This window comes from Oncorhynchus mykiss, chromosome 17, assembly GCF_013265735.2.
Source record: "Oncorhynchus mykiss isolate Arlee chromosome 17, USDA_OmykA_1.1, whole genome shotgun sequence".
Taxonomy (NCBI): Eukaryota; Metazoa; Chordata; class Actinopteri; order Salmoniformes; family Salmonidae; genus Oncorhynchus; species Oncorhynchus mykiss.
In genome coordinates, this window is record NC_048581.1 from 24,460,867 (window position 1) to 24,483,802 (window position 22,936).

At 42.7% G+C, this 22,936-nt stretch overlaps 1 protein-coding gene across 2 annotated transcripts in view; it reads left to right on the top strand.

The window, feature by feature from the left end:
- The first annotated feature begins 12,843 nt into the window (after positions 1 to 12,843).
- The window catches only part of LOC110493539 (VPS10 domain-containing receptor SorCS3), a 220,722-nt gene continuing 210,629 nt past the window's right edge, over positions 12,844 to 22,936 (top strand). For both annotated transcript variants that reach the window (XM_021567876.2, XM_021567877.2), the window contains exon 1: positions 12,844 to 13,796. In XM_021567876.2, coding sequence (XP_021423551.2) covers positions 13,068 to 13,796 — 729 coding nt within the window. In that variant the 5' untranslated portion in view covers positions 12,844 to 13,067. The remainder of the gene's footprint in view (positions 13,797 to 22,936) is intronic.

A 22,936-nucleotide genomic window follows, 5' to 3' on the forward strand; every position in this document is an offset into this window, starting at 1 on the left:
CATCCTCCTCCCTCATGTGGTACCCTTCATGCAGGCTCATCCTGACATGACCCTCCAGCATGACTAGATAGCCATTTCTCACCAGTTACATTCACCCCCATTTTGACTTCCTCCTTTTCTGCAGCAACCAGTGTTCTGGGTCACGGCACCAATGTAACAGTATAGCTTCCATCCCTCTCCTCGCTCCTACCTGGGCTCGAACCAGGGACCCTCTGCACACATCACCAACAGCCACCCACGAAGCATCGTTACCCATCGCGGCCCTTGCAGAGCAAGGGGAACAACTACTTCAAGGTCTCAGAGCGAGTGACATCAACGATTGAAACGCTATTAGCGCGCACCCCGCTAACTAGCTAGCCATTTCACACCGGTTACATGTAAATTCGTAACATATTGTACGAATTGCAATTCATAACATATTGTACAAAGGTTGCAGCTATGCATTAAGGTGACATACCTCAAGGACATTTAGGTGCAGTAAACTCGGGAGAACAAGGTCTCTGTAAGTCTAAGTTTCCTTTTGAGGTAGGTTATTGAAAGTGCTGTTTGTGCCAATGAAAAGCATTTGAGTATATTTGGAAGAGGGTGAAACTACTGTAGACTGTGTCCTTGCAATGTGAACTATTGTGTCTAACAGTTTAGTCTGAGCTGTGGTTTGTGAAAGTTTCAGTAGTGAATCACAATGTTGAGGTAAAGGAAGAGCGGAGTGAGGGAGTTCACTGCTTTGTCAATAGGGAAAATGACAGACAATGGCTGTCACGACTCTAACCGAAGGTGGCTCCACTTCCCGTTCGGGTGGGGCTCGGCGGTCGTCGTCGCCGGCTTACTAGCTGCCACTGATTATTTTCTCCCCCTCCTTATGTGTTTATTGAGTACACCTGTTTTGAGTTGGTTATCATTAGTGAGGCTTTATTAGTCAGCCGGCCCGCCTGGTTCTTTGTGCGGGATTGATTATTGTAACCCTGATGTTTGCATTAGATGTACATGTTTGTGTATTTAGTGCTAGACTGTTTTCGTTTCCCTGTGTCTGGGGCATTTGGTTTGAGCACCCGTAAGTGGGTTGACCGTAGTTCACCGTGTGTGCATTAAAGGAGCACTTTATTGAACTCTGCTTTCCTGCACCTGATTTCACCCTCACGACACCCAGGACCTTACAATGGCACATGTATTTTTTATTTAGTGAATGTAAAGTCCGTGAGCAAAATGCTTTAACAGTAGGCCGACTCTATTGAATGCCACTGTCGGGTGCCCATAGAAGGCCAATAAACAGTCCAATCTCCAGAAGAAATTCCAATCTCCAAAAGCCATTCAAATGTCAATTGACCTACATTGCATTGTACATCCTTCATTTTTCATCAAAGTTCCCCTGCTTTTCTCCAGAAAAAAACCCAAGTGAACATCTCTCTAGACTAAAATCACAAGCAAAAAAAGGAAGGAAGGTGGGAACGAAAGAAAGAGGGAAAGAGAGAAGGAAGGAATTAAGTTACTATCTTTCCCACTAACCAACTAACTACCTAGTAAAGACACAATCCAACGAACAGAAGATACGATGCTGTAATAACATGATGCAAGAGTTCTGTATGGATTGGTAAAAAAGACATGCCTGGCGAAACTGAATGTATGATCTGTTTAAGTGATAATACCCTTGAAGCCGGTGTTTGGAGCATATATTGCCGGCCCTTGACTTCGTCTCAGGCCTAACAACACCTGTGCCGATATATCTTCCAAACACCTGCTTCTCTGGCATTATCTCTTAAGTTGAAACTGGCTAAACTGAATGCAAAGTTAATATTAAAGAACAGACTAAATGTGTTCTGGGAACGTTCTTGCAACATCAGGCAAATGTTTTTACTCAGCTTTGGGAACATGAATATCCACATCAAAGCTCGTTGCCTTTTGTAACACTCACAATCAAAGAGCATCAGAAATGGAACTTTTCTTGGATTCCTTTTGAAATAGTGAGAACAAATGCATTGAGCAAAAGTATTGAGCTTTTATATAAAACTGCCGCGGCTCAAACAGACAAATGCCCGCAGAGTATGTCCTGGTGGTTGATAGTCTTTTAAGGGTTATTCTAGAGGTATTTTTTACCAATCCATACAGAACTCTTGCATCATGTTATCTCAGAACCTCATTTCAATTGGAACTCATTGGGTTTCAAACCACTACAGTATGGCTGGAAGCGGGACCAGTAGCCAACTCACATATTTTTACATACTGAGCAGGCGGCCATGTTCAGCTTCAGGGTTCGCCAATGACAAAATGTGGAGCCATTGACCCCCGCGTCAATTACAGTACAAATAAGAAGCCAGAAGCCAGTATATCATCTTTGGTGTGAGTGCTGATCCTTGTGGTCTATAGGCTATGATCAGGAACAAGAGGGTAAGACTTACAACAGAAGGGCCTACAAAAGGACCAGCTGGGTTCAAATCACATGTCTGCATACCAACATAGATCCCCCGTTGTTATCTTACAAAACCGGTAAGTTCAATGTTGATAGATTTTGGAATGATTGGATCCTTTTCATACCTTTAAGAAGGATTAATAACTTCGGGCTACATTAGACAGCCATGGTATAACTGATGGACGGGCAGTGATGTGACACAAAATAATGATTTATACTCCATTTCATTAAAATCTCATTAAAGCCATGTTCATTCCTACAATAATTCAATCATTCTTTACAGTTGCCTCTGTAAATGTTGATATATTGATAATTCTTTAGAAGGCTTGGTCCCATTACATCACATAGCCCTATTGGCGTGTGTCCCAAATGGCTCTCTATTCCTATATTTCCCTTGTCTAAAGTAGTGCACTATAAAGGGAATACGGTACCATTTGGAAGGCACATTAGATGCATGGCAGTGGTTTAACTTGAAATTAGCAAGAAGAATAAATGGCTAAATGGCATTTTTCCATCCCCAGGAAATGTTCAATCTCTGCATCCCAAATGGCACTCTGTTCCCTATATAGTGCACTACACTCTTAGAAGTAAAGGTGCCTGGTAGAACTTTTTGGGTTGCCACACTGGCGAAACCTTTGCAGTTGAAAAACATTCCTCAAGGAACCCCTCTGAAAAGAGTCTTCAATTAACCCCTGTGTAAAGCTTAAAATCTGAATGATTTTGTGATGGGAGGGGTTCAATTTTGAATATATTGTAGATGTGGTAGCCTATCAGATCGAAGGTGTGGCTTATTGGAGGAGTGGCTTTAAGATAGTTATTTTATGGACACATCTGATGGGACTTCAATAAATGCAGAAAATAGCATTGACAATATTATTTTTGTGAAGCCTATTTGATTCTGAGTTCAGACATACAATACCTCAGGAAAGTATTCAGACCCCATGACTTTTTCCACATTTTGTTACGTTACAGCCTTATTCTTAACCTCTCTAGGGTAGGTGAGATGCTCAGGTCCCACCCAGCCAACATCCAGTGAAACTGCAGAGAGCTAACATTACACCATTCGTTGTTTTAAACATTCTTGTAAATACATGTATCTTACATAATTTAAAAGACGTCTTATTAATCCAGCCGCTGTGTCAGATTTCAAAAAGCCGTTACTGCGAAAGCAAACATGCTATTTTCTGAGGACGGCGCCACGCACACACAAGTATTACTAGCATTTTCCAACCAAGCATTAGTGTCATGAAAGTCAGAAATAACAATAAAATAAATTGCTTACCATTGAAGATCTTCCTCTGGTGGTAATGCCAAGTGTCCTAACTACACAGGGAATGTTCGTTTTGTTTGATAAAATCTACCTCTTGCGTCATGATTTCCTTCTCATTCAACTTTGGAAGATGCGTTCGTGGTAATTACACACACTAAACAAACGTTTATCCAGTCATGGTTGGTTTCATTGCAATCCTCTGGTTGTTACTAACACAACCATACTTGATGGTTCTTTTCCCGGGACACATATACCGATTTGAAGACACCAATCAATGACATCTTGCGCCCCAATGGTAGGACCGGTCTATCGTTGATTGACTGTATTTTGGCCCAATGACCACTGTTCATCTTGAAATCTAGCTTGGAAGATAGCCAATGAGCTGAGGTAAACGGCAATATGTAATGGTTATACGTTTGAAGACCAGCCTTTGTCGTAAACTCTGGCGTAAAAGAGGTTCACCATTGCAAATCCTACTTGACGGAGCCACGAGTGTTGCGCATAGAAGTACATAGTCAATAGCATTTTCAACAAGTTTATATATTTAAAATATGGCAAATAAATCAGGAAACGCTAAAACAAAGTCTAGGTATACAGATTTAACCCATATTATAGAGGAAGGACTACAACAAGAGCATGGGAGGTGTGGACCTGTCAGATGTGCTGATAGGATACTACAATGTTCACCACAAGACCATGAAATGGTAGAAGACATTTTTCTATAATTTCATTGACATTGCTGTGGTGAATGCCTTCATCCTCCAGAAGGAAATGGCTAAGAGCTGTGGACAGCCCCCCATCTCACAGCTAGCCTTCAGGGAGCTGCTCTTCCAGGAGCTTGCTAGCTACAGCAAGTCCACTGTAGCACCTTCTGTCCCCTCTATCTCTGTCCCTTCCGCTCCAACCAGCGGTGTTCACTTGCCCAGATTCATCTCTGCAGGCATGAATGTGCCTCAGGTCAAAAAGGGCACAGTAGGGAGACGTCGTTGTGCCCTTTGTCACAGGAAATACTCCATCACCAGCACCACCAGTTCAGTAAGCCAGCTATGGGCCATGGCACCAGCAGCACAATATTGTCTAGAGGACTGAGGGTCTTCACAATATTGTAAATAGAAAATATGTACATAGTTACCCTTGCTAATTGTTTGTATTATTATTTTTAAAATATATATATATATATTGTGTTAGAATAGCATTTATGTATTTTGTATATAGTTATTTCCTTCAAAATGTATCACTGTACCAATTCGGCCACTTGAGTACATTTGGGTACATTTGTGTGGGACACCTGGGTGACTTCATGCTCAATGTCATGTAGCGCGCTCATTTTTGACGTTATCTGTCCAAAACTTTGCTCAGATATTGTTGCCATCTTATGTTCTTCATTCAAATCATCCCCAGCATCCTATCTATATGTTTGGCTGTTCTTGGTCATTTGAAAGATGATGCAACAACAATAAAAAACAGAAAATGTATGTTTATTTCCTTGTATTTTTTACTACCAGATCTATTGTGTTATATTCTCCTACATTCAATTCACATTTCCACAAAATTCAGAGTGTTTCCTTTCAAATTTTACCAAGAATATGCATATCCTTGCCCCTGGGCCTGAGCTATAGGCAGTTAGATTAGGGTATGTCTTTAGGCGGAAATTGAGAAGAAGGAGGGGGGGGGGGTACCGCAAAGAGGTTAAATTGATTAAATAAATAAAAATCCTCAGAAATCTCTACCCAATACCCCATAATGAAAGTAAAAAGTTATTTTTAGAAAAGTTTGCAAATTTTAAATAAATAAATACCTTATTTACATAAGTATTCAGACGCTTTGCTATGAGAATCAAAATTGAGCTCAGGTGCATCCTGTTTCCATTGATGATCCTTGAGATGTTTCTACAACTTGATTGGAGTCCACCTGTGGTAAATTCAATTGATTGGACATGATTTGGAAAGGCATACACTTGTCTATATAAGGTCCCACAGTTGACAGTGCATGTCAGAGCAAAAACCAAGTCATGAGGTCGAAGGACCTTTGCTTCATACAGTTACACATATGCTTTATTACACAATTTAATTTATGGATTCTGGCAATGACATTTCAGCTCGAGCTTTTGTTGCGAGTGGCATGTTAATGACTGATCGGTATCTCAATTCATTCTTATCTCAATTCATTCAGTGTGCAGACCTCCACAATCAATCTGATACCCCAAATAAACAATTTTGGATATGCCTAAATTAATTATGGGCATGGTTGACCACTCCCTTCCCTCCCGGCACTCATTCTTCTGGCATTCAGTTTGTCCTCCCAATGGCACATGTTCAAAGTGAATGGCCCTTGATAATGTCTCTCCCCTGAACCATCACTGTTCTTTACAGTCTATTATGTCTTGTCCATTTTCCTACCAGTACACCAGCAGCATGAGAGAAGCTTGGACGGGATCTCTCTCCATGCTGAAGTACCAAACTCTCTCCATGGTGAAGTACCAAACTGAATGCCATTGTTGACATTACTTCAGCCACTGAGGGGTTTACATTGGGTTCTTCAGTACATTTCTTACCAAGAGAATTTGCATGTGTGCAACCAAAACTCGGACATTAAGATACGTCATATTTTAATTTGTGTGCCCTTTAAGGTGCAACCATTCCTCAGGAAGTCTTTCAAAGGGAGAGATACAGAATCATTATTAAACATGTCAACAAGAGAAACGTGGTAGCGGACATTCCATAAGTCCTGGAAGAAAGAAAACAAACGTCTTGATCTTTTCGACGTGTTGCATGTGTTCGACATGTGTTCCTTTGGCAACTAGCCAACATATGAAACCTGTTGTTTAACGAATCTGATAGTACCTTCAAAAAGTTGCTGCTTGTTTATCAGCTCAATAGTCAGGACTAAAACATGTACCTGGATCTACTTCAATTCTGGAAATAGTTCTACATAACAGAAACAGATTTTTTTAGATGACATTACCGTCTTACTTAATTCAATGGTGCTACCCAAACTATAGCATTGAGTTTTAGTCATTGGAAATTGTCAAAAACATCTCTTACCCTTATCATTCATACCTCTGTCCCAAATTTCTCCACTGTGTCCCATATCTCTAACCCAAACACCAGATGGCAGCCTTTAATTTAATATCAGTACCAATGCTCAATCCCTCTGTTCGTCATGTGACCTTATATTGAAACATTTACTTCTTCAAATTACAAAGACATTGCATTATTAGAGTGCTATCTGAAAGCCAATTACTATTCACTTTGTTACTTCACACTTATTACATGTCTATTATTTTAAGATTCATGTAATGCTTTGGAGCATTAGTGAAGTCAAGCTCTGATGTTGGGCGATTTGGCCTGGCTTGCATTTGGCATTCCAATTCATCCAAAAGGTGTTCGATGAGGTTGAGGTCATGGCGATGTGCAAGCCAAGCAAGTTCTTCCACACCAATCTCGACTAATTATTTCTGTATGGACCTCGCCTTGTGCACATGGGCATTGTCATGCTAAAACAGGAAAGGGACTTCCCTTAACTTTTGCCACAAAGTTGGAAGCACAGAATCGTCTAGACTGTCATTGTATGCTGTAGCGTAAAGATGTCCCTTCACTGGAACTAAGGGTCCTAGCTCGAACCATCAAAAACAGCCCCAGACCATTATTCTTCCTACACCTAAACTTTATAGTTGGCTCTATGCATTTGGGCAGGTAGAGTGCCTTGCGAAAGTATTCACCCCTTTGGCATTTTTCCTATTTTGTTGCCTTACAACCTGGAATTAAAATAGATTTTAGGGGGGTTTGTATCATTTGATTTACACAACATGCCTACCACTTTGAAGATGGAAAATATTTTTGGGGTCGTGAAACAAGAAAGAAGACCAAAAAAAAGAACTTGAGAATGCATAACTATTCACCCCCCAAAGTCAATACTTTGTACAGCCACCTTTTGCAGCAATTATAGCTGCAAGTCTCTTGGGATATGTCTCTATAAGCTTGGCACATCTAGCAACTGGGATTTTTGCCCATTCTTCAAGGCAAAACTGCTCCAGCTCCTTCAAGTTGGATGGATTCCTGCTGGTGTAAAGCAATCTTTAAGTCATACCACAGATTCTCAATTGGATTGAGGTCTGGGCTTTGACTAGGCTATTCCAAGACATTTAAATGTTTCACCTTAAACCACTCGAGTGTTGCTTTAGCAGTATTCTTAGGGTCATTGTCCTGCTGGAAGGTGGATCTCCGTAACAGTCTCAAATCTCTGGAAGACTGAACCTCTGTCCCAGTTTCCCAGTCCCTGCTGAAGAAAAATATCCTCACAGCATGATTCTGCCACCACCATAACTTCACTCTGGGGATGTTGTTCTCGGGGTGATGAGAGGTGTTGGGTTTGTGCCAGATATAGCGTTTTCCAAGATGTCTAAAGAATTCAATTTTAGTTTCATCTGACCAGAGTACCTTCTTCCATATGTTTGGGGAGTCTCCCACATACCTTTTGGCGAACACCAAACGTGTTCGCTTATTTTTTTTCTTTAAGCAATGGCTTTTTTCGGGACACTCTTCCATAAAGCCCAGCTATAAGTGGCCCAGCTTTAAGTGGTCCTTAAAGTGGTCCTATGGACAGATAGCCCAATCTCCTCTGTGGAGCTTTGCAGCTCCTTCAGGGTTATATTCGATCTCTTTGTTGCCTCTGATTAATGCCCTCCTTGCCTGGTCTGTGAGTCTTGGTAGGCGGCCCTCCCTTGGCAGGTTTGTTGTGGTGCCATATTCTTTCCCTTCATTTTATTTTTTATAGTACCTTTTTTTAACCAGGTAGGCCAGTTGAGAACAAGTTCTCATTTACAACGGAGACCTGGCCAAGATAAAGAAAAGCAGTGCGACAAAAGAGATACTGGGGTGCAAAGGAGCAAAGAAATGAATAACAATATGTGGATGAGGTAGTTGGGTGGGCTATTTACAGATTGGCTGTGTACAGGTGCAATGATCGGTTAGCTGCTCTAACAGCTGATGCTTAAAGTTAGATATAAGAGATGGAAGACTCCAGCTTCAACGATTTTTGCAATTCATTCCATTCATTGGCAGCAGAGAACTAGAAGGAAAGGCGGCCAAAGTAAAGTGTTGGCTTTGGGGATAACCAATGAGATAAACCTGCTGGAGTATGTACTATGGGTGGGTGTTGCTATGGTGACCAGTGAGCTGAGATAAGGTGGGGTTTTACCTAGCAAAGACTTATAGATGACCTGGAGCCAGTGGGTTTGGCAACGAATATGTAGTGAGGGCCAGCCACCGAGAGTGTACAGGTCACAGTGGTGGATAGTATATGGGGCTTTGGTGACAAAACGGATGGCACTGTGATATATCCAGTTTGCTGAGTAGAGTAGCTACTACTGAGTAGTAGCTATTTTGTAAAGGACATTGTTGAAGTCAAGGATTGGTAGGATTGTCAGTTTTACGAGATTATGTTTCACAGCATGAGTGAGGGAGGCTTTGTTGTGAAATAGGACACCGATTCTAGATTTAATTTTGGATTGGAGATGCTTAATGTGAGTCTGGAAGGAGAGTTTACAGTCTAACAGTTGGAGGACACATAATGAGTGTTGTATGGCATTGAAGCTTGTTTTGAGGTTTGTTAGAGTGTTGGATAAGTAACCAAAAGGTTGCAAGATCAAATCCCTGAGCTGGCAAGGTAAAAATATGTTGTTCTGCCCCTGAACAAGGCAGTTAACCCACTGTTCCTAGGCTGTCATTGAAAATAAGCATTTGTTGTTAAACTGACTTGCCTAGTAACATAATAAACTAAATTGTTTGGGCACAGACCTGGATAGTTATGGATTTAATGGTACACTGTGGGATGTTCTAAGTTTCTGATATTTTTCTTATAACCCAACCCTGATCTGTACTTCTCCACAACTTTGTCTCTGACCTGTTTGGAGAGCTCCTTGGTGTAACGGTTTTCTTCCTGGGAAGGAGAGGAGGACCAAAATGCAGCGTGGTTATTGTTAAGCATCTTTAATAAAGATGAAAACGTAAACACTATACGAATACAAAATAAGAAAACGTGAAATAAGAAAAATAAATAAGAAACCGAAACAGTCCTAACTGGTGCAGAGAACACAGAGACAGGAAACAACCACCCACCAGATACCTAAATAATATGGCTGCCTAAATATGGTTCCCAATCAGAGACAACGATAAACACCTGCCTCTGATTGATAACCACTCCAGGCAACCATAGACTTACCTAGAACACTCAACTGAACACAACCCCATAGACTACAAAACCCCTAGACAAAACAAGACACATAAATCACCCATGTCACACCCTGGCCTAACCAACATAAAAGAAAACACAGAATACTAAGGCCAGGGCATGACACTTGGTCTTCATGGTGTTGCTTCCTTGGTGGTGCCCCTTGCTTAGTGGTGTTGCAGACTCTGGGGCCTTTCAGAGCACGTGTATATATACTGAGATCATGTGACAGATCATGTGACACTTAGATTGCACACAGGTGGACTTTATTTTATTAATGATGTGACTTCTGAAGGTAATTTGTTGCAACAGATCTTATTTAGGGGCTTCATAGCAATGGGGGTGAATACATATGCACACACCACTTTTCTGTTTTTTGAATTTTTTGAAACACGTTTTTTTTTTCATTTCACTTCACCATTTTGGACTGTCCATTACAGGAAATCCAAATAAAAATACATTTCAGGTTGTAATGCAAGAAAATAGGAAAAATGCCAAAGGGGCTTGAAAACTTTTGCAAGGCACTGTAGCGTTCTCCTGACATCCAGCAAACCCAGGTTTGTCCGTCAGACTGCCAGATGGTAGAGCATGATTTATCACTCCAGAGAACGCATTTCCACAGCTCAAGAGTCCAATGGCTAAGAGCTTCTCACCACTCCAGCCGACGCTTGGCGTTGCGCATTGTGATTGTAGGCTTGTGTGCGTGCGGCTGCTCGGCCATGGAAACCCATTTCATGAAGCTGAGCCATGTGTTGTTCCTAGACATTTCAACTTCACAATAACTGCACTTACAGTTGACTGGAGCAGCTCTAGCAGTGCAGAAATTTGATGATGCGACTTGTTGAAAAGATGGCATCCTATGACGGTGGCACGTTGAAAATCACTGAGCTCGTCAGTAAGGCAATTCTACTGCCGATGTTTGTCTATGGAGATTGTATTGCTTTGTGCTCGATTTCATACACCTACTGTATCAGCAATGGGTGTGGCTTAATTAGCAAAATCCACTAATTTGAAGGGGTGTCCACATACTTTGTATATACAGTATAGAGTTTATCTTAAAGCCATGCCCCTACTAAGCCACACCTCCACTCTAGGGTTCCTCCAGGAACCCATTGCAACATTGAACCATTAAATGTTCCCCCAAGAAGCCCTGAACTAACTGAAGGTGCAAATATGAATCATTGAGTTGTAATGGTTCCTTGAGGATCTCCAGGGTTCCTCGAGTCATCAATATTTCTAAGAGTGAACGTTTGACAAGAATCCTATGCTAATAAGGTGTCATCTGAGGCACAACTTTGGTTATTTTCTATAGGGCTTGGAGCCCTTTGGAGGGGCAGTGGTTTTAGCCATCTTGACCACAACGATACCACAATATATTCAAGTTTTTATAGCTATAACAGATGCCATTGGAGGTCATAGAACCTGTGGATACTGTCTTATTCTCCCATCCACTGCTAAATTATTATAGATATGAAGGACATTCTGCATATTTCTATGTCTTAGGGTTTTCTGTGATGTAGGCTTGTTTCTAAAATAAATTGGTAGGCTGCATTCAAATGTTCAATGTGTTATAATTTTTCACCTTTTGGCTGCTTCTTAAGACTTGGGTTGATAAACACCTGGTGTCTTTTTTCAAATCTCAAACATCCATCCATCCCTCCCTATCCTCCTCCTCCCGCTCCCTTTATCCCTCCCTCTCCACCAGACTCTCTCCTCTTGGCGCTGGTTGTGTTTTCCCACTGGGAATAGCGTAACTCCCTGCCAAATCCGCCCAATTCATCCTATTGATTCAACCCTGGGCCTTCTCTGCACGCACACTAGAGCTCCATTTGAATGCCCCAGCACAGTACAGCACTCTGCCGTCAGACTCGACTCAGCCGCCAGCTATATGCCATCAGACTCGACTCAGCTGCCGAGCGGCTCGTTCAAATCTAGTCGCGTCTGTTTCATGTTGGCTGTCATGAGACAAATGAGACATAAATGAAACTGATGATAAGATTGTTTCATTCTTGGGCATGCAGCGATGCAAGCATTGCGCACAGGTCTACAACATAGACCTATAACAAGCCACACCTCAAACTGCTATCTCAGACAGACAGTTTAAAATATGCTTTCTATTTCCTGACAGAGGATGATGTCTGGATCAACGGACGAGCTGGCCAATCAGTGATCTATTCACATTAATTTTTTTCATGACCAGTATACGCCACACAGTTCTGCTTTTGTTGTATGCCAACACCATTCCAACAAAGAAACATAGGTCATTAAAAGAAATGGAAGGAAAACTATTTCAGTCATATTGTAATTGATATTGTAGTAGGTCAAATTTCATGGAAATCTGGAAACACTGGACAGTTACTTTAACACCTTTTCTCAAATAATAACACGTCAATAACTGCACAATTTATTTAATGTTCTGATTGCACAAACATTATTTTTCTTCGGCTGCTGATCTTTTAAAAATACCATTGCTTTATTGCGCTAATAATTCCCTCTGTGTGCATATTAACCTTTATGTCTGGCATAATGGAACGTCTAATTGGCAAGAGTCTTAGGTGTCAGAGCACCCGCTACAAGTGATTTAGATGCATATCAGGAAATACAGTTTCCTTTGGACAGGAGTACATTAAAAACCGATTACTTTGATTCGGGTAAATAATTAGTTCTGAAGCACTGTGAAGAATATAATGTGTTGGAAATCCTGGTCCATAATCACATCAAGCATCGTTATACAATGACACCATTGATTTGACTTTGATATGAACATCGTCAAAGATTATCTCTCTGCTGAAAGCTAAGTTGAATAGGTCTTTATCGGTCATATCATATTCGATTATTAGTGGGCTTTCACAACCAGTGTGAAAGCCACGGCGCATCTCTCTCTCTCTCCCGTTCTCAGCTCTCGCTCTCGTCTCTCTCTTGCGTTCGCGTTCTCTCACAGTATTCCTCTCATCCGGGCGCACATTCGGCAGCTCGGATTCGATACAGCTCCTCTCCTATGTGGTGGCTCCCGCGACCAGCTCCTTGAACGAGAACAGTTTAGGCGAAGGGCGCTTTTCTAAATACCACGAAATTCTCACCGACTTCGGGGGGAGTTGGTCCTCGGTTGGAAAAGGTTTTGCCGTTCCGTGCGTTGGACCCAAATCTCTAACTATACCAGCAATGGATACTTGGCTTGGCTTCTGCCCAGGCTTGCACTTAACTCTGTGTACCTGGTTTCTGATCTCCGCTCATACCCAGCTAAATGCCAAGGCGGAGATAACTTGCGCATTGTGCCAGTCGCCGGTCCAGCTACACCTGAAGGAATTACAGCTGGATACCGGTACGCACGCGGCTGATGGTACGAGGCATGCGGCCAAAGCTTTGGAACAGGTCCGACTGGAGTACCAGTTACTCGGAGTTACTGACCAAAATACTGGAGTACCAAGCGACACCCAACAGGCAGGTGTTCTCGTGGATGAGCCGAGATCCACTGACGATGGAGTTACCCCAAAAGTCGCTCTGGAAGATTTAACCGGGTCTAGTGAAAACGAAGAAAGGTACCGTGGTGAATATAATATTGGGGTGGATGATTTGGGTAAGGTCAAGGATGGTGCTGAGGATTTTGCGTTACGGAGAGCGAAGCGAAGCGGTCCCGAACCCCCCGAGTTTAGGGAGAGCCTTATGACCGGTGGCCCCGGTTTAGAAGGAGAGGCATCGGATGAGAGAAGGAGTCCTGGTCCGTTACTGGACGGACACAGACTGGGCCGATCCGAATTCAAGTGGAACAGGGACGAGGGTCGAGGGACTTCCAGAGGAGATGATCCCAAACTAAGCAGCACTACTTTCGCCTTGACCGGGGACTCAGCGCATAACCACGCAGTGGTTTACTGGTCGGGGCAAAACAGCAGCGTAAGTGATGATTATTCACCATTTGTCATGTGTATTTGTATTTCACAAAATTAACAATGTTATATGATGAAGCACTACGTTTCGTCAATGACTGTAAAGGCCTATTATATCCAAACTGTGCAGCGCACAGAAATATTCGCTTGCTTTAGCGAGTTGTTTGGCCACTGTAACAGGTGCATTGGTTCAGTTGCGCACAGCAGGGCACTATATCCCACATAGGTTTCAGCACCTCCAGAAGCATTAGGGGCCCGGTTGGACTGGTATTGGCTATTGCACACGGAGATATGCTTGATTGCAGCAGACTCCGTGCCCGTGCCATACCGATAGCAGCATTGCTTCACATAGCGGTTGGAAAACACTCACTATACTTGCGCATATAGGTTACTCTGACAGGTGAATTCCACTAGTTTTAGTTTATTTATATGTAATGAATACGACTGAAATAAATTATAATCGTTAACGTGTGCTGTATTTTGCAATATGTTTTGTTTCAGGTCTTGTATACGTCGCTTTGGATTTTTCATGCAATATAGGGTAATTGATTGGGCAGATTTGTAAATATTTTTTACGGGGATATAAATTGTTTGAATTCTTTACTTGTAATAACGAAATTTCGCATCGAATGAAAGCAAGCCTATGTGGTCCTCTGAATTTCTGGCTTGTTCCTGTTGCTTCTATGTTCACAATTCCTTTACAATAGCCATAGATTTAATAGGCCTAGTTTAACAACTATATTCTATACCTATGAATTATGTGGACCTTATATGCATATTTACCATTTATATGGATTTTTTAAAATAAATTAATCTGCCAACTATCATCATGCCAGAGTAAATTATATTCAGAATAATGCCTCACTCCCTAAATTAGTAATCGGTGCACTTGTTACCTGTACTTACACAGACACTCCAAAGGGTGGCGTACAATGTACGAGAGACTATCATTATGCCTCTTAAAAGCAGCTTCTGCAATTGTGTATTATTGTAGGGATACAGAGTCTGAGACAATGGTCTCTCATGGAATCAAGGGCAATGAATTCAAAAAAAAAATCCCTAGCAAACATTCACAGCGCTTAGAACACTGTTCTTAACATGCCTTGGCCTATGTGATCAATACCTATGGTGACGGTCAATAATACAATTTCATTGATTGGCAGGCTATGAGCCTGTAATAGCAGCCTTACAACTGCACAGAGGAGAACTGGTAGGTCATGTCTGATTTTGGTCTATATATGTTGCTCTGCCACCAAAGTCTGTCCGTCTACATAAGGGTATTCATTGGTGATGCACTACAACCTGTCTCATCCTCTGTGAGTGAAGACAGCTTGTACTTTAACTGAGGTCACAATGGAACGTGTAGGTCATGTTAATGATAAGACATGTCCTTGTTCTGGCTAATACCTCAGGCTACTAATACATGAATGGCTGTTATGACACAGATGAATCATCTTTCTGTAGCAGCCACATCATTCCATCCCAATTTTATTTTGAAATGGCTGGAATACTGACATGATTTCATCCCCCCTAAAAGGGCTTAGAGGCCTTCATTTGAAACAGAATAATATGGTGAAATGAATAAAAGCAATTTCCACAACCATGCAGACTCAGAGCAGAGAAAGCCACTGGGCTCTTTTTTATCATTCTTACATGTTTCTTTTGTTGTTGTGGCTGCCTCTTTTTTGCTTGAATTCATTTGGATGAGAAAAAAATGAATCCCTCAGTTTCAGTCCTCTGTCTGAAGTTATTATGACACGCTGCATGAACTTGTTTTTTAACTCGCAGTGATGGCTGCGGCGGTTTGGGGACGTTTGTGTATGTGTGTGTGTGAGTGTGTTTTTTCGGACTATGTGTGTATGCGCTTGGCTCTGTGTGTGTGAGACAGGTTTTCTGGGTGTATTGTCTACCTCAGCCAGCCCAACTCCATGCCTCTGTTTCCCCCTAGCTGTAAATCTGTAATAATTATCTTGAAGACGGAAACAGGTATCCATTTTGAAATATTCTCTTCTTGCCACATGAGGGGGATTGACTGCCTACTCAAGCATGTGTTCTCCAGCTCTCAGACACTAGTGCTGGACTACTTTATCTTCATTGGGCTTTAGCTCCTGATTGTATGGGTGATGAATTAAGCCCTCAAGGATGGCCTGATGGAGCCTGAAGTGATCTAACTCTAACTTAACCACAGCAGTTGGGGTTGGTGTGTGTGTGTGTGTGGCAGGGGTGGTGGGTGGCTGAACGAGTCTACTCTGGCCTCACCCATGCATTCACTCACATGTCGTTGTGCCACCATACTCCCTTTCCTTCTTTCTTTTTACATTTTTTTTTTAATAAAAAAAAATACTTCTACCCAGAATGCTATGCTTGTGCTGCCTGAGCCGTGTTGTGCCCTGTGCCACTACTCCTCTAGGATGACATGGGTAGAAGTGGTGTTACGTTCCCCAAGGCAGGTTGTACCCTCTGAGGCGTGTAGACAAGGCTAATGTGGTCTCTTCTCTGTCTGTCTGTCTGTCTGTCTGTCTGTCTGTCTGTCTGTCTGTCTGTCTGTCTGTCTGTCTGTCTGTCTGTCTGTCTGTCTGAGCCCTGGGTGGATATTAGCCTAGCCTAGACTCCCTATGGGGAGAGTGATGAGCAGAGTGTCGAGTTTCTCAGTCTCAGTGGTGTTTATGAATATAATGGCAGGGTTCCTTCTTCTTGCCAATGTGGATACAAAATGGCCGCCATTATTGTGCTTCGTGCTGATCATTACTACCATAAAAGCCACTTTCATAAGTGATTTTCAACCATGATAATGTATTTCATCCATCCACTCGCTTTTGATGTCGATGCTTCCAGTAATGCACTTCGCTGGTAGTAAATATCTACATATACGTCAATAGTGCAGGAAAATCTGCCAGCCTTGCCATTTTTTTATCTTGATGTTTTTTCTTCATGATGCAATACATGGTTTTCTTTTTGTTTTTCATACATCCAGTGGGGGAAATCTAAATATGCATTTGCATAAGATGCAGAGTGAGACTCTGTGAGTGGTCTTTAATGGAAGAAGAGTTCATTATACATCTGGCAGGTTATCAACGTAGTGAGCTGATCTTTTGAGATGCCAACATCTTTTTCAGAGAGCTAATAGGCAAAACACACACACACACACACACACACACACACACACACACACACACACACACACACACACACACACACACACACACACACACACACAATGTGTCAAGAGAGAACAAGAAGACAGCCTCAATGCCAGCCGGACTTATCTGATTCCTGAGAACCTGGCCTGGCACACACACACACACACACTAAATTGTATAAGAGACCCATTTTGTAAGGCTACAGTAATGTACTGTACAAGTGGAAGTCTTTCATACACAATTAGTAACCATACTGTAGGCATATTGTACAGCCCATAATTCGAGACATTTAATTTCTTCAATATTTGCAGTACATTTAGTAGACTCAAGCACCTGACTCCTCAACCTGAACAAAGGAATATGCTGGTACACATGGATTCTTCCCCTCGAAATAAACTGAACTAAACTGAAATTAATTGAACTGAAATAAACTGAACTAAACTGAAATTAACTGAACTCAACTGAAATTAATTTTACTGAAATGAATTTAATTGAACTGAACTGAAATGAACTTCCTTATTCAACAACATCCACTCATCTTGAAGAATATCGTTGTTCGCCAACCCCCTTACTGCACCCACCAACCAGTGAGGAGAGGTTGGCGTAGTTGGTTGGCATAGCTGAACACAGCTCTGGCATCCATGCAGTGGCCTGGAACATGATTTAGGATGTACACAGGGGGCTTGTTCCTAGCCCTGTCTGTGTCTCGTCTCACCCCTTGGATGGCTTCCCTTCCGTTTAGTGATGCTAATGGCTTGTAAAGTGCCACTATTTTGCTACCTACCGCTATGGAGGAACTAACTGCTCTGGAGGAAGAAGGGAAGAGAGGAGCATAGGATTAGGTGTCATAAATAATGCCCTCTTCCAAAGGGACTCTTCCTCTTTTCATACCTCCATCCCCTCTTCGTTTAATTTGTGTTTACAAATGTGTTTTCCCAGCCCTTGTTTCCTCTCCGCAGTGGAAGTAGTGAAGCTTGGTGGCAAGACGCCATGTGCCGCCACGACTAGACGGAGGATACATCTTGACTTGAGCTAACTTGGCCCAACCTTTTCAGGCTAGCGCCGAGCTATGTGTTCGGGTTTAGCACCTTGTTTAGTTGCTTTATCAAGATTGACTACATGCTTGTCATTTATTATTTAGTTAATGGACTGGATTGAGAGAAACATGTGAAAGGCAATGGAATAATAACTAGGGTTCTCGTTTTACCTTGGTGAACTTTCCCTGGTCGGGCCAGGTCATGAAACTCCTTGTGAAAACTGCTCTCCAAGACCTACCGATGAAGGTAGTTTCACGTAACTGCAGTTACGTGAATGTGTGATAGCCACACATTTACCCAGTATGCCTGCATTACAACACATTCAGGGTCAATTACAATCACATTACAAAGCACCTGCTGTTGTAACAGAGCAACATCTAAAACCACTGAAGTCACTAAAAGCCTTGAGACTCATGTCTCCTGCATGGCTCGGAGCTACCCATTGGATGAAAGGTTCTGAAAGCAGTCAATCACCAAGCTAATGGTCTCATTGTGTTTCCTGTACCATCACCACGGCAGCGGAAATAGAGTAGGCCTTGGTGGAAGGATACGTTATGACTGTTTGACTTGAGTGTAGTCATACGCTTGGCCGTTGATCCCTTTCTGCTGTACACGGGTGTCGACAGAGCACCGAGCCGCATGTCTGTGTGTGTGTGTGTGAGTTTGTGAGTGTGTGTGTAGGTGTTAATAACATTAATATAAAATAGTGTCTAATGTGATTTGGTTTCATCTTCATTCTATTATTAAACCTCTTTTTCCATGGGAGGTATCTCAGGATAAAGTACATTGTCTCTGGCTCTCTAGCAGCTGATCTCAGACCAGTTTTGCATGGTAGTGGTTGGACTGCGTGGTGCAGTGTAGTAGGTAGATTGAAGTAGGTGGTATATGCAGCATGCTCCTCCTGGGCATAGAGTCTTGACCTTTACCACCGTTTTTTTAGGCAAAGTGGGATACCTTGTAACGTTGATCTCTCTTGGCATTTCCTGAACATTAGCACATTAGGCAGAACGCAATGACTAAGTAATGATGTCAGAGAGGATGTTGAGGGGGGAGATCACCTACCGCTCTCCCTCACACTCACTCGCTCTCTGTCTCTCCCACACACGCAAATACTCTTTCCCTCCCCCTTCCTCTTTCTGTCACTCTCTCCCTCTCTTTCTGAATGGTGTCACGGTTGTGAAGGGTTGCCGTTGATGCAGACTAATGATGACATACTGTATTATACCCCAGGACCCACACTCAATTAACACACTGTCTAATTAAAATGATCTAGCGGTTTATCAATGAAAAAGACTGCGAATGGCCGTAAACCGGGGCCACGCCACATTAACTTTACTGTCCCCTTCTCCTTCCCTTTTTATTCCCATTTAGATTTTAATGATAATAACCTGTTTAAACATCGGCCATTACCAAACATATTGTGTTAGCATCTTTCATTTAGTGGAGGGAAATATATGTGGCTTGATGATGGGCGATTTGCTAACGGAGTCAGTCTGGGGAAGCAACAGTACGTGACTTTAAACTCCTATCTCTCCATTGTATTTGCTAAAGGAAGACTATTCCTCTCTCTCTCTCGCTCTCTCTCTCTCTCTCACTCTCTCTCTCTCTCACTCTCTTGCTCTCTCTCTCTCTTCATCTTTGAGCTTGACTATCCTCATGAAAGTAGCCTCTAATGATATTCACCCCCTCTATGCATTCACACATTTTAATTTGTAATAACGCTTTAAGAAAAGTAAAGACGAGCTTGGTTTGAAACCTAATAATACAACTGTGCTCAGTAAAACAGAGAGAGTGAGTGTTCATAGATATCAATGCATTATTCATTTGCCTTCTTTCTCTTTAGAGAAGTTTTGCTGAGTGGGAGGGGCATCAGAAAATGAGCTAACTAGGTTTGTTTTTACACAATGTTTTTACACAATGTATGATTGTTATGAATGAAAAGGGCCTGGAGTTATCCCTGACTGGGTATCCCAATCAGGAGATACTTTGGGCCCTTGTGATAGCCTATACTTTGGGCCTGAGGTAAAACTCTCGGCCTTGTATACATGAAAAGGGCCTTAAGTTCATCCCTGACCGCGTGACCCAACCAGGAAATACCCCTTGTGATAGCCTATAATAAATAGGGCCCACAGTTTAATCAAGTCAGGAAACGCTCCAGGGCCTAGTCATGAAAACACTTCACCGCTAGACAGGCGTTGTCAATGTGAATCTTATGAAGGCCTTATGTGAGCAATGCCCTTAGGCAAGGTTAATTGCTTCTTAAGCACTTTGATACAGTATGTAGGCTAGCACCTGTCTGCTCCATTGAACAACAGCCTATTTCTACCTCCAGACAGTTTACTTAAACACTCAGGGGTTGTTACTGCTTTCCTTATGTATCGGGTTATTGGCTGCGTATGGCTGGGTCCCACATGGCACCCAATTCCCTGTGTAGTGCCCATATAGCTCTGGTCAAAAGTAGTGCACTATATAGGGGATATGGTGTCACTTGGGACTCATTCTTGCAGGCGTCAATAAAGAGATGAGGAAATTGCCAGATATCCTGGTATGTCTGGGTGTGTGCCTTGAAGTTTCCTCAGTCCCCAGATTATGAATAGCTACCACCACTGTTGCTATTGAGATGTGAGGCCATTAGTGGGAAATGATGATGCAACTTTGTTTTAATGAGGGAATGTGATATACTGTTAGTTGATTATACAGCTAAAGCGTTGCTTAACAAGTTTGGTGGTAAATTGCTGAATGAGAGGTTGGCACACACACACACACACACACACACACACACACACACACACACACACACACACACACACACACACACACACACACACACACACACACACACACACACACACACACACACTAGCTAGTAGTCAGCTAGCCACTGCTAGCGGTCATCAGTCAACTCTCGCCAGTCTGCACAGCGTGACTCAAACCAGAGCAAATCGGACGTATTTTTCTCCATATCTCCGGATTCCTATCGCAAGCTCTGAACTTTCTTTTTTTGTTCACCTGGATCATCGCAGCTAGCTAACTGCTATTCGAGTGGCCACTCCTGGCTAACGTCACTGTCCCGAAGCAAGAACCAATTAACCTGGAGCTACCCTTGCTAGGCCCATCTCCCGGCTAGCCAAAGAGGTCCATCAGCCACAATACCTATTTTGCCAACTGGCCTGAACCCCCGCCGACCCATCACAACGGTTCCACCGACGTGATTCGCCCGATGGGGTTTTCCCAACTGGCTCTGCCGTCTCGTCGTCCCCTGAGTGCCCATCTGCTAGCATGCCAGCCGCGGCTCGCTAGCTGTCCAGAGCACTTCAGACTGTTAGCTGAAGAGGCCCACCGGACAAATTATTTGGCCACTATACCTATTTTGCCAATTGGCCTGATTTACCACACGGAGCCCTGCTGGTCCGTCTGCTGACGTAATAGCACGAGGGGGCCACAAAATACTTTTTCTGTAGCGACGTCCCTCCAGGGCCCTTCTGTTAGCTTGCTAGCCCCGGGCCGCTTGCTGCCTGAAGTCACTCACTGGACTCCTATGATCACTCTGCTACGCATGCCTCTCGCTAACGTCAATATGCCTTGTCCATTGCTGTTTTGGTTAGTAATTATTGCCTTATTTCACTGTAGAGCCTCTAGCCCTGCTCAATACGCCTTATTTAACACTTTAGTTCCACCTAGCACACATGCGGTGACATCACCTGGTTAAATTATATTTCTAGAGACAATATCTCTTTCATCGTCACTCTATGCACAGGTTTACCCTCACTGTATTCATATCCTACCATACCTTTGTCTGTACATTATGCCTTGAATCTATTCTACCTTGCCCAGAAATCTGCTCCCTTTACTCTCTTTTCTGAATGTACTAGATGACCAGTTATTTTAGCCTTTATCCTTTAGCCATACCCTTATCCTACTCCTCCTCTGTTCCTCTGGTGATGTGGAGGTTAATCCAGACCCTGCAGTACCTAGCTACTGTCACGCCCTGACCTTAGAGATCCCTGTTTATTCTCTATATTTTGGTTAGGTCAGGGTGTGACTAGGGTGGGTACTCTAGTTTTGGTATATCTATGTTTTCTTTTTCGTTGTTGGCCGAGTATGGTTCCCAATCAGAGGCAGCTGTCTATAGTTGTCTCTGATTGGGGATCATACTTAGGCAGCCCTTTTTCCCACCTTCAGTTGTGGGATCTTGTCTTTGTTTGGTTGCATGTATTTTTGCATGACGAAGCATTTTGTTCGATTTATTGTTTTTTTGCTGGTTCACATTTCAATAAAATATGATGAACTCAAATCACGCTGTGCCTTGGTCTACCCTTAACAACGAACGTTACAGCTACACTCTTATTCCCCAGGATGCTATCATTTGTTGAATTCTGTAACCGTAAAAGCCTTGGTTTCATGCATGTTAACATTAGAAGCCTCCTCCCTAAGTTTGTTTTATTCACTGCCCTAGCACACACTGCCAACCCGGATGTCCTAACCGTGTCTGAATTCTGTCTCAGGAAGACCACCAAAGACCCTGAAATTTCCATCCCTAACTATAACATTTTCCGACAGGATAGAACTGCCAAAGGGGGTGGTGTTGCAATCTACTGCAGAGATAGCCTGCAGAGTTCTGTCTTACTATCCAGGTCTGTACCCAAACAATTCAAGCTTCTACTTTTACAAATCCACAGACCAACCTCTGCCCCCAGCTGTGTCCTGGACACCATATGTGAACTGATTGCCCCCATCTATCTTCAGAGCTTGTGCTGCTAGGTGACCTAAACTGGGACATGCTTAACACCTCGGCCATCCTACAATCTAAGCTTGATGCCCACAATCTCACAAATTATCAATGAACCCACCAGGTACAATCCCAAATCCGTAAACACGAGCACCCTCATAGATATCATCCTAACCAACTTGCCCTCCAAATAGATCTCTGATGTTTTCAACCAAGATCTCAGCGATCACTGCCTCATTGC